Source organism: Pecten maximus, chromosome 3 (genome assembly GCF_902652985.1).
Source record: "Pecten maximus chromosome 3, xPecMax1.1, whole genome shotgun sequence".
In the NCBI taxonomy this organism is placed as follows: domain Eukaryota; kingdom Metazoa; phylum Mollusca; class Bivalvia; order Pectinida; family Pectinidae; genus Pecten; species Pecten maximus.
Genome location: NC_047017.1, coordinates 33,600,511 through 33,613,113, shown reverse-complemented (window position 1 = coordinate 33,613,113; position 12,603 = coordinate 33,600,511). Strand labels below are relative to the sequence as shown.

Here is a 12,603-nt window from a genome sequence, read left to right as displayed (position 1 = left end):
TTAAAACTCAGGCTCCCCTCCACGTCAGTATTAAAACTCAGGCTCCCCTCCATGTCAGTATTAAAACTCAGGCTCTCCTCCATGTCAGTAGTAAAACTCAGGCTCCCCTCCACATCAGTAGTAAAACTCAGGCTCCCCTCCATGTCAGTAGTAAAACTCAGGCTCCCCTCCATGTCAGTAGTAAAACTCAGGCTCCCCTCCACGTCAGTATCAAAACTCAGACTCCCCTCCATGTCAGTAGTAAAACTCAGGCTCCCCTCCATGTCAGTATTAAAACTCAGACTCCCCTCCATGTCAGTATTAAAACTCAGACTCCCCTCCACGTCTGTATTAAAACTCAGGCTCCCCTCCATGTCAGTATTAAAACTCAGGCTCCCCTCCATGTCAGTAGTAAAACTCAGGCTCCCTTCCATGTCAGTAGTAAAACTCAGGCTCCCCTCCATGTCAGTAGTAAAACTCAGACTCCCCTCCACTTCAGTAGTAAAACTCAGGCTCCCCTCCACTTCAGTAGTAAAACTCAGGCTCCCCTCCATGTCAGTATTAAAACTCAGACTCCCCTCCATGTCAGTATTAAAACTCAGGCTCCCCTCCATGTCAGTATTAAAACTCAGGCTCCCCTCCACTTCAGTAGTAAACTCAGGCTCCCCTCCATGTCAGTATTAAAACTCAGACTCCCCTCCATGTCAGTATTAAAACTCAGGCTCCCCTCCATGTCAGTAGTAAAACTCAGGCTCCCCTCCACTTCAGTAGTAAAACTCAGGCTCCCCTCCATGTCAGTATTAAAACTCAGACTCCCCTCCATGTCAGTAGTAAAACTCAGGCTCCCCTCCATGTCAGTAGTAAAACTCAGACTCCCCTCCATGTCAGTATTATAACTCAGGCTCCCCTCCATGTCAGTAGCAAAACTCAGACTCCCCTCCACTTCAGTAGTAAAACTCAGGCTCCCCTCCACTTCAGTAGTAAAACTCAGGCTCCCCTCCATGTCAGTATTAAAACTCAGGCTCCCCTCCATGTCAGTAGTAAAACTCAGGCTCCCCTCCATGTCAGTAGTAAAACTCAGGCTCCCCTCCATGTCAGTAGTAAAACTCAGGCACCCCTCCATGTCAGTAGTAAAACTCAGGCTCCCCTCCATGTCAGCATTAAAACTCAGGCTCCCCTCCATGTCAGTAGTAAAACTCAGACTCCCCTCCATGTCAGTATTATAACTCAGGCTCCCCTCCATGTCAGTAGTAAAACTCAGACTCCCCTACATGTCAGTATTATAACTCAGGCTCCCCTCCATGTCAGTAGCAAAACTCAGACTCCCCTCCACTTCAGTAGTAAAACTCAGGCTCCCCTCCACTTCAGTAGTAAAACTCAGGCTCCCCTCCATGTCAGTATTAAAACTCAGACTCCCCTCCATGTCAGTATTAAAACTCAGGCTCCCCTCCATGTCAGTATTAAAACTCAGGCTTCCCTCCATGTCAGTAGTAAACTCAGGCTCCCCTCCATGTCAGTAGTAAAACTCAGGCACCCCTCCATGTCAGTAGTAAAACTCAGGCTCCCCTCCATGTCAGCATTAAAACTCAGGCTCCCCTCCATGTCAGTAGTAAAACTCAGACTCCCCTCCATGTCAGTATTATAACTCAGGCTCCCCTCCATGTCAGTAGCAAAACTCAGGCTCCCCTCCATGTCAGTATTAAAACTCAGACTCCCCTCCATGTCAGTATTAAAACTCAGGCTCCCCTCCATGTCAGTATTAAAACTCAGGCTCCCCTCCATGTCAGTAGTAAAACTCAGGCTCCCCTCCATGTCAGTAGTAAAACTCAGGCACCCCTCCATGTCAGTAGTAAAACTCAGGCTCCCCTCCATGTCAGCATTAAAACTCAGGCTCCCCTCCATGTCAGTAGTAAAACTCAGACTCCCCTCCATGTCAGTATTATAACTCAGGCTCCCCTCCATGTCAGTAGCAAAACTCAGGCTCCCCTCCATGTCAGTATTAAAACTCAGACTCCCCTCCATGTCAGTAGTAAAACTCAGGCTCCCCTCCATGTCAGTAGTAAAACTCAGGCTCCCCTCCATGTCAGCATTAAAACTCAGGCTCCCCTCCATGTCAGTAGTAAAACTCAGGCTCCCCTCCATGTCAGTAGTAAAACTCAGGCTCCCCTCCACGTCAGTATTAAAACTCAGGCTCCCCTCCATGTCAGTATTAAAACTCAGGCTCCCCTCCATGTCAGTATTAAAACTCAGACTCCCTCCATGTCAGCATTAAAATTCAGACTCCTCTCCATGTCAGTATTAAAACTCAGGCTCCCCTCCATGTCAGTATTAAAACTCAGGCTCCCCTCCATGTCAGTATTAAAACTCCGGCACCCCCCCATGTCAGTATTAAAACTCAGGCTCCCCTCCACGTCAGTATTAAACTCAGGCTCCCCTCCATGTCAGTATTAAAACTCAGGCTCCCCTCCACGTCAGTATTAAAACTCAGGCTCCCCTCCATGTCAGTATTAAAACTCAGGCTCTCCTCCATGTCAGTAGTAAATCTCAGACTCCCCTCCATGTCAGTATGTATTAAAACTCAGGCTCCCCTCCACGTCAGTATCAAAACTCAGGCTCCCCTCCATGTCAGTATTAAAACTCAGGCTCCCCTCCACTTCAGTATTAAAACTCAGGCTCCCCTCCATGTCAGTATTAAAACTCAGTCTCCCCTCCATGTCAGTATTAAAACTCAGGCTCCCCTCCATGTTAGTATTAAAACTCAGGCTCCCCTCCAATTAAAATAGATAGTTGGTATAATATGCTGATATAATATGTGTAGATAGGTGTTGATTACTGACCTGATATAAGTATCATATACAGATTGTTGTAACTGGCCTGATATTGAGTATCATATACAGAGAGTTGTTACTGTACTGATATAAGTATCATATACAGAGAGTTGTTACTGTACTGATATAAGTATCATATACAGAGAGTTGTTACTGACCTGATATAAGTATCATATACAGAGTGTTTTTACTGACCTGATATAAGTATCATGATATATTATACGGATTGTTGTTACTGACCTGATATTGAGTATCATATACAGATAGTTGTTACTGACATTATATAAGTATCATAATATATTATACGGATATTTTTTCTTGGCCTGATATTGAGTATCATATACATATAGTTGAGTATCATATACAGATTGTTGTTACTGACCTGATATTGAGTATCATATACAGAGAGTTGTTACTGACCTGATATTGAGTATCTCAGTCTCCCCTCCATGTCAGTAGTAAAACTCAGACTCCCCTCCATGTCAGTATTAAAACTCAGGCTCCCCTCCATGTTAGTATTAAAACTCAGGCTCCCCTCCAATTAAAATAGATAGTTGGTATAATATGCTGATATAATATGTGTAGATAGGTGTTGATTACTGACCTGATATAAGTATCATATACAGATTGTTGTAACTGGCCTGATATTGAGTATCATATACAGAGAGTTGTTACTGTACTGATATAAGTATCATATACAGAGAGTTGTTACTGTACTGATATAAGTATCATATACAGAGAGTTGTTACTGACCTGATATAAGTATCATATACAGAGTGTTTTTACTGACCTGATATAAGTATCATGATATATTATACGGATTGTTGTTACTGACCTGATATTGAGTATCATATACAGATAGTTGTTACTGACATTATATAAGTATCATAATATATTATACGGATATTTTTTCTTGGCCTGATATTGAGTATCATATACATATAGTTGAGTATCATATACAGATTGTTGTTACTGACCTGATATTGAGTATCATATACAGAGAGTTGTTACTGACCTGATATTGAGTATCATATACAGATAGTTGTTACTGACCTGATATTGAGTATCATATACAGATAGTTGTTACTGACCTGATATTGAGTATCATATACAGATAGTTGTTACTGACCTGATATTTAGTATCATATACAGATAGTTGTTACTGACCTGATATTGAGTATCATATACAGATAGTTTTTCCTGGTCTGATATTGAGTATCATATACAAAGAGTTGTAACTGGCCTGATATTGAGTATCATATACAAAGAGTTGTAACTGGCCTGATATTGAGTAACATATACAGATAGTTGTTAATGACCTGATATAAGTATCATATACAGAGAGTTGTTACTGACCTGATATAAGTATCATATACAGATTGTTGTAACTGACCTGATATAAGTATCATATACAGATTGTTGTAACTGACCTGATATAAGTATCATAATATATTATACAGATTGTTGTTACTGACCTGATATTGAGTATCATATACAGATAGTTTTTCCTGGCCTGATATTGAGTATCATATACAAAGAGTTGTAACTGGCCTGATATTGAGTAACATATACAGATAGTTGTTAATGACCTGATATAAGTATCATATACAGAGAGTTGTTACTGTACTGATATAAGTATCATATACAGATTGTTGTAACTGACCTGATATAAGTATCATATACAGATTGTTGTAACTGACCTGATATAAGTATCATAATATATTATACAGATTGTTGTTACTGACCTGATATTGAGTATCATATACAGATAGTTGTTAATGACCTGATATAAGTATCATATACAGAGAGTTTTTACTGACCTGATATAAGTATCATATACAGAGAGTTGTTACTGTACTGATATAAGTATCATATACAGAGAGTTGTTACTGTACTGATATAAGTATCATATACAGATTGTTGTTACTGACCTGATATAAGTATCATGATATATTATACGGATAGTTGTTACTGACCTGATATAAGTATCGTATACAGAGAGTTGTAACTGACCTGATATAAGTATCATATACAGATTGTTGTAACTGACCTGATATAAGTATCATAATATATTATACAGATTGTTGTTACTGACCTGATATTGAGTATCATATACAGATAGTTGTTAATGACCTGATATAAGTATCATATACAGAGAGTTTTTACTGACCTGATATAAGTATCATATACAGAGAGTTGTTACTGTACTGATATAAGTATCATATACAGAGAGTTGTTACTGTACTGATATAAGTATCATATACAGATTGTTGTTACTGACCTGATATAAGTATCATGATATATTATACGGATAGTTGTTACTGACCTGATATAAGTATCGTATACAGAGAGTTGTAACTGGCCTGATATTTAGTATCATATACAGATAGTTGTTACTGGCCTGATATTGAGTAACATATACAGATAGTTGTTACTGACCTGATATAAGTATCATATACAGATTGTTGAGTATCATATACAGATTGTTGTAACTGGCCTGATATTGAGTATCATATACAGATAGTTGTTACTGACCTGATATAAGTATCATGATATATTATACGGATAGTTGTTACTGACCTGATATAAGTATCGTATACAGAGAGTTGTAACTGGCCTGATATTTAGTATCATATACAGATAGTTGTTACTGGCCTGATATTGAGTAACATATACAGATAGTTGTTACTGACCTGATATAAGTATCATATACAGATTGTTGAGTATCATATACAGATTGTTATACTGATATAAGAGGATGTTATGTGTAAGGTATCATGGAGTTTTGGTACACAGTATTGCTCTAATGGATTACTGTTATTTGTGAGTGGTAAGATGACAGTTTGTCCTCTCAAACAGTTTAAATTTAAACACGATTACAAAGTAAAGTAGGGGGCATTTCTCCACTCACCAAAATCTAATTTATAAAGATCACAGAGATCAGCTGGGACAAAGAGGGGTTTAGCTGGGAGAGGACAACATTTGACAACATGATAATTTTTACGTGGCAGGTCACATTGTAAAAGCCCTGGGAGCTTCGACAGCGGCCACATAAAAGGCTGCTCAGGCTTCTATAGCATGTGATGTTTGATCAAGGACTTACGCCAATGTTATATTGGTAATTCACAACTTATGACGACTTCTACTATTGAATCGTGTTTAATATGAAATCTATAATATAGATTACATAAATATTTGGAGGGCAGACGGATCTGTGGTAGGGCTTTTCTACCTGGTTTCATTAAAAGTGCTGACATTTCAAGCACCATTTATAAATCTGTTCAATTTCGCTTTGTAATTTACCAAAAATAACTCTGCATTGAATCGTGGTAATACATATTCAAGACTTCATTTGATTTTAAATGAATTAAAAACATAACATATTTTCACTTAAACATTCCACTCGAAGGTTAGTCCCTTGGTACCTATCAGCTTTGATGAGTAATTGCGAGATTATGTTTGCTGGTTGAAAAGCTTTGGTTCTTTAATATAGTTTCAAAGGAAATGGAAGTAGCCCCTTTAAATGAGGAGTGAGGGGGACAAAGTATCACCTTGGCTGTATGAAACCTTATCAGTGTAATACCTACTATCATACAAGGCCAACTGTATCAGATCCGACATGTTTGTAACAACTTGTCATGCTGATCTGTTGTGTCATTCTTGAATGTTTGAATGTGGCCTAAAGTGGTGGCTTAGTTGTGTCCCAGTGCTAGGCTGGTGGCCAGTTGTGTCCCAGTGCTAGACTGGTGGCCTAGTTGTGTCCCAGTGCTAGACTGGTGGCCTAGTTGTGTCCCAGTGCTAGACTGGTGGCCTAGTTGTGTCCCAGTGCTAGACTGGTGGCCTAGTTGTGTCCGAGTGCTAGACTGGTGGCCTAGTTGTGTCCCAGTGCTAGACTGGTGGCCTAGTTGTGTCCCAGTGCTAGACTGGTGGCTTAGTTGTGTCCCAGTGTTGGACTGGTGACCTAGTTGTGTCCCAGTGTTGGACTGGTGGCCTAGTTGTGTCCCAGTGTTGGACTGGTGGCCTAGTTGTGTCCCAGTACTAGACTGGTGGCCTAGTTGTGTCCCAGTGCTGGACTGGTGACCTAGTTGTGTCCCAGTGCTAGACTGGTAGCCTAGTTGTGTCCCAGTGCTAGACTGGTGACCTAGTTGTGTCCCAGTATTGGACTGGTGGCCTAGTTGTGTCCCAGTGCTAGACTGGTGGCCTAGTTGTGTCCCAGTGTTGGACTGGTGGCCTAGTTGTGTCCCAGTGCTGGAATGGTGGCCTAGTTGTGTCCCAGTGCTAGACTGGTGGCCTAGTTGTGTCCCAGTGCTAGACTGGTGGCCTAGTTGTGTCCCAGTGCTAGACTGGTGGCTTAGTTTTGTCCCAGTGCTAGACTGGTGACTTAGTTGTGTTTCAGTCCTAAACTGGAGACCTAGTTGTGTCTCAGCCCCAGACTGATGACCAAAGTGTTCCTTGGTCCTCAACTGTTGACCTAGTAATTACTCATTTCTAAATTGGTGGCCTAGTTGTGCCTTGGTCCTAAACTGATGACCTAATTGTGTCTCAGTCCTAAACTGGTGGCCTAGTTGTGTTACAGTACTTGCCTAATGTAAATTGGCGGCCAAAGTGTCTCAGTCCTAAACTGGTGGCCCAATTGTCCAAATCAGAAGAAGGTCTTGCGGTGTTGACTTGGCTTTAGGATAAGACCATAGTATTGACAGACTTTGGCTTTAGGATTAGGCCGTAGTATTGTCAGAATTGGCTTTAGGATAAGACCATAGTATAGTCAGACTTGGCTTTAGGATCAGGCTGTAGTGTTGTCAGACTTGGCTTTAGGATCAGACAGTAGTATTGTCAGACCTGGCTTTAGGATCAGACAGTAGTATTGTCAGACCTGGCTTTAGGATCAGGCTGTAGTATTGTCAGACCTGGCTTTAGGATAGGCCATAGTATTGTCAGACTTGGCTTTAGGATCAGGCTGTAGTATTGTCAGACTTGGCTTTAGGATCAGGCCATAGTATTGTCAGAATTGGCTTTAGGATAAGACCATAGTATAGTCAGACTTGGCTTTAGGATCAGGCTGTAGTGTTGTCAGACTTCGCTTTAGGATCAGACAGTAGTATTATCAGACCTGGCTTTAGGATCAGACAGTAGTATTGTCAGACCTGGCTTTAGGATCAGGCTGTAGTATTGTCAGACCTGGCTTTAGGATAGGCCATAGTATTGTCAGACTTGGCTTTAGGATCAGGCTGTAGTATTGTCAGACTTGGCTTTAGGATCAGGCCATAGTATTGTCAGACTTGGCTTTAGGATCAGACAGTAGTATTGTCAGACTTGGCTTTAGGATCTGACAGTAGTATTGTCAGACTTCGCTTTAGAATCTGACAGTAGTATTGTCAGACTTCGCTTTAGGATCAGACAGTAGTGTTGTCAGACTTCGCTTTAGGATCAGGCTTTAGTATTGTCAATCATAACTAGAATATAGAGTGCTTTACCATAATCACTGAAATATCCAGGTGAGTGATGCAGGCCCCATGAGCCATTTATTAGGTCACCTGAGACGAAGTCTCAGTTGACTTATTGCAATCACCTTTTGTCCGGCGTCGTGCGTCGTGCGTCGTGAGTCGTCCGGTGTGCGTCGTCCGTCGTGCGTCGTAAACAATTTACATTTTCAACTTCTTCTTAAAAACTGCTGAACCAAATTCAATGAAATTTTACAGGAAGCTTCCATGGCTGAGGGTGAACAAAAATTGTGAATTATATGGTCCCCACCCCCCAGGGGCCTGAGGGGCGGGGCCAAAAAGGGTCAAATTGACTAAAACTTCAAAAATCTTCTTCTCTACTCTCAGATAAGGTGGAATCAAACACTCTTCATAGATGAAAAGGTCTTAAGGTGCTTTACCAAAATTGTGAATTTCATGACCCTGGGGTCTCACGTTTGCCCCTGGGGAGGGGGTAAACTTTGCTATAGTTTATATAGGGAAATCACATTTTTGACTATTATTTGTTGGATTTGTATTGGAATTCATTCTAACTTGGTTCAAATTATCAGCATGAGGTGGCAGTTTGATGGTATGTACATGTTGGCCCTAGTTGACCCCCAGGGGCTGGTGGGCGGGGCCAAAAAGGGTCAAATTGACAAAAATTCCAAAAATCTTCTTCTCTACTCTCAGATATGGTAGAATCAAATACTCTACATAGATATAAGGGTCTTAAGGTGCTTTACCAAAATTGTGAATTTCATGACCCTGGGGTCTCACGTTTGCCCCTGGGGAGGGGGTAAACTTTACTATAGTTTATATAGGGAAATCACATTTTTGACTATTATTTGTTGGATTTGTATTGGAATTCATTCTAACTTGTATCAAATTATCAGCATGGGATGACAGTTTGATGGTATGTACATGTTGGCCCTAGTTGACCCCCAGGGGCTGGTGGGCGGGGCCAAAAAGGGTCAAATTGACAAAAATTCCAAAAATCTTTTTCTCTACTCTCAGATATGGTAGAATCAAATAATCTACATAGATGGAAGGATCTTAGGGTGCTTTACCAAAATTGTGAATTTCATGACCCTGGGGTCTCACGTTTGCCCCTGGGGAGGGGGTTAACTTTACTATAGTTTATATAGGGAAATCACATTTTTGACTATTATTTGTTGGATTTGTATTGGAATTCATTGTAACTTGTATCAAATTATCAGCATTGGATGACAGTTTGATGGTATGTACATGTTGGCCCTAGTTGACCCCCAGGGGCTGGTGGGCGGGGCCAAAAAGGGTCAAATTGACAAAAATTCCAAAAATCTTCTTCTCTACTCTCAGATATGGTAGAATCAAATAATCTACATAGATGGAAGGATCTTAGGGTGCTTTACCAAAATTGTGAATTTCATGACCCTGGGGTCTCACGTTTGCCCCTTGGGAGGGGGTAAACTTTACTATAGTTTATATAGGGAAATCACATTTTTGACTATTATTTGTTGGATTTGTATTGGAATTCATTCTAACTTGTATCAAATTATCAGCATGGGATGACAGTTTGATGGTATGTACATGTTGGCCCTAGTTGACCCCCAGAGGCTGGTGGGCGGGGCCAAAAAGGGTAAAATTGACAAAAATTTCAAAAATCTTCTTCTCTACTCTCAGATATGTTAGAATCAAATACTCTTCATAGATGGAAGGATCTTAAGGTGCTTTACCAAAATTGTGAATTTCATGACCCTGGGGTCTCACGTTTGCCCCTGGGGAGGGGGTTAACTTTACTATAGTTTATATAGGGAAATCACATTTTTGACTATTATTTGTTGGATTTGTATTGGAATTCATTGTAACTTGTATCAAATTATCAGCATTGGATGACAGTTTGATGGTATGTACATGTTGGCCCTAGTTGACCCCCAGGGGCTGGTGGGCGGGGCCAAAAAGGGTCAAATTGACAAAAATTCCAAAAATCTTCTTCTCTACTCTCAGATATGGTAGAATCAAATAATCTACATAGATGGAAGGATCTTAGGGTGCTTTACCAAAATTGTGAATTTCATGACCCTGGGGTCTCACGTTTGCCCCTTGGGAGGGGGTAAACTTTACTATAGTTTATATAGGGAAATCACATTTTTGACTATTATTTGTTGGATTTGTATTGGAATTCATTCTAACTTGTATCAAATTATCAGCATGGGATGACAGTTTGATGGTATGTACATGTTGGCCCTAGTTGACCCCCAGAGGCTGGTGGGCGGGGCCAAAAAGGGTAAAATTTACAAAAATTTCAAAAATCTTCTTCTCTACTCTCAGATATGTTAGAATCAAATACTCTTCATAGATGGAAGGATCTTAAGGTGCTTTACCAAAATTGTGAATTTCATGACCCTGGGGTCTCATGTTTGCCCCTGGGGAGGGGGTAAACTTTACTATAGTTTATATAGGGAAATCACATTTTGACTATTATTTGTTGAATTTTTATTGGAATTCATTCTAACTTCGTTAACATTATCAGCTTGGGATGACAGTTTGATGGTATGTACATGTTGGCCCTGACTGACCCCGAGGGGCTGATGGGAGGGGCAAAAAAGGGTCAAATTAACAGAAATTTTAAAATTTTCTTCTTACAGCCCATTTAAGGTAGAATTAAATACTCTTCACAGATCGAAGGGTCTTAAGGTGCTTTACCATAATTGTGAATTTCCTAGCCCTGGGGTCTCACGTTTGCCCCATGGGAGGGGATAAACTTTACTATAGTTATAGGGAAATCACATTTTTGACTATCATTTGTTTTATTTGTTTTTAAATTCATTCTTTCATTCAAATTTACTGAAATATTTCAAAAATCAGGTGACCGTTAAGGCCCATGGGCCTCTTGTTTGGTAATATTTCCATATCCTATTTCCCTGAAGCCAAAGGAACAAGAACTTCATACAGTACATGGTACTTCAGCTAAAGAATTTACGCCAAAGATCAAAGTCACCAATATTTATTTTTGAAAAGTTTTGAACATGAGCCTCCAGGGTATTTCAGTAAATTTTACAATCTCCAGTGAAAAATTTTGGTCTTCGATTAATATGTCATCGCTGAAATTGAGTTGATAATGGTAAATTAGACTTTTATAAAAGGTTTAAAACATAAAAATGATTGAATTTAAGTGAAAAACCAAAAATGAGGACTTTCCAAACTGGAGATCTCCTTGAAGTTGTCTATGTTAAATGTATAGTTTGACCGCCGTGAGCTTGTTAGGTATGTCATCATTAGGGTTTTTAATCAATAAGGATATCTCTACCATCCTTTTCCATAATTTAGAATTAAAATATTCTTTTGCTATGAGACATGTGTTGTTTGGCTTTGTTGTGGTTCAGTTATTCATCTACCATTTTGATTCATGTATATTTAGTGGGAACCAATCAGATGCTAGTTTCACACCTGTTTGCCTATCAAAGGTTGTCACATATCATTTTTGAAATGTGAATCGTTAGTTACACTGCCAGTATCCTATATAACTGTGGAAATGTATACTCCAGGAACCTAAAACCATTGATTGGTCTGCTCAATAACAGTCACTCATCCATGACACAGTACGCATTAACAATTATATTACAACCTCTCCACATTCAAATGATAACTAGTCTCACTTTACTGTAATATTAATTGGGTAATTAACGCATGGGTAGGCAAGTTACATTACAAAAAAAATTACTTTCATATAGATCTGAAAATTAGACATGCTTCTTTATATATGGTATTGTGTACCTGTGTTGTCACCGTTTGTGTGGAAAACACTTAACAGGTAAAAATATATCAGATTTTGTCTGGTGTAGTGATATGTTTTCAGGAGATACAATCAATTTGTGTTGTTAGATTACCATAAAGTCCACGAACTTACACCATGAAGGTATCTGTTGTATTACAATCAAGTCCACAATATCAGTGTCATGAAGGAATATAAATGTGAAATGGTCAAATCTACAGTATTTGCCCCAAGAAAGTGTATGTTGTTTTACCGTAAAGTCTGAGTATATTCGTATTAAAATAATCTGAGTATTTTTCTGTTATTATAATGAGAATTTTCCTGTTATAAGCATGTGAGTACTTTCCTGTTAGAGTCAAGTGAGTGTTTTCCTGTTAGAGTCATGTGAGTGTTTTCCTGTTATAATAATGTGAGTGTTTTCCTGTTATAATAATGTGAGTGTTTTCCTGTTATAATAATGTGAGTGTTTTCCTGTTAGAGTCATGTGAGTGTTTTCCTGTTAGAGTCATGTGAGTGTTTTCCTGTTATAATCATGTGAGTGTTTCCTGTTATAATCATGTGAGTGTTTTCCTGTTATATC

General features: G+C 39.6%; 2 protein-coding genes across 2 annotated transcripts in view; one reads left to right on the top strand and one right to left on the bottom strand.

Annotated features, from left to right (window-relative positions):
• LOC117323959 overlaps positions 1-12,603 on the top strand; it is a 98,476-nt gene that overhangs the window by 32,455 nt on the left and 53,418 nt on the right.
• On the bottom strand, positions 6,500-8,329 carry LOC117322727 (protein rtoA-like). Its single transcript, XM_033877666.1, has 2 exons — positions 8,282-8,329; positions 6,500-7,240 (listed from the first exon to the last, which is right to left on the bottom strand). Exons 1-2 carry the CDS (start codon positions 8,327-8,329, stop codon positions 6,500-6,502), a joined length of 789 nt encoding a protein of 262 aa, XP_033733557.1.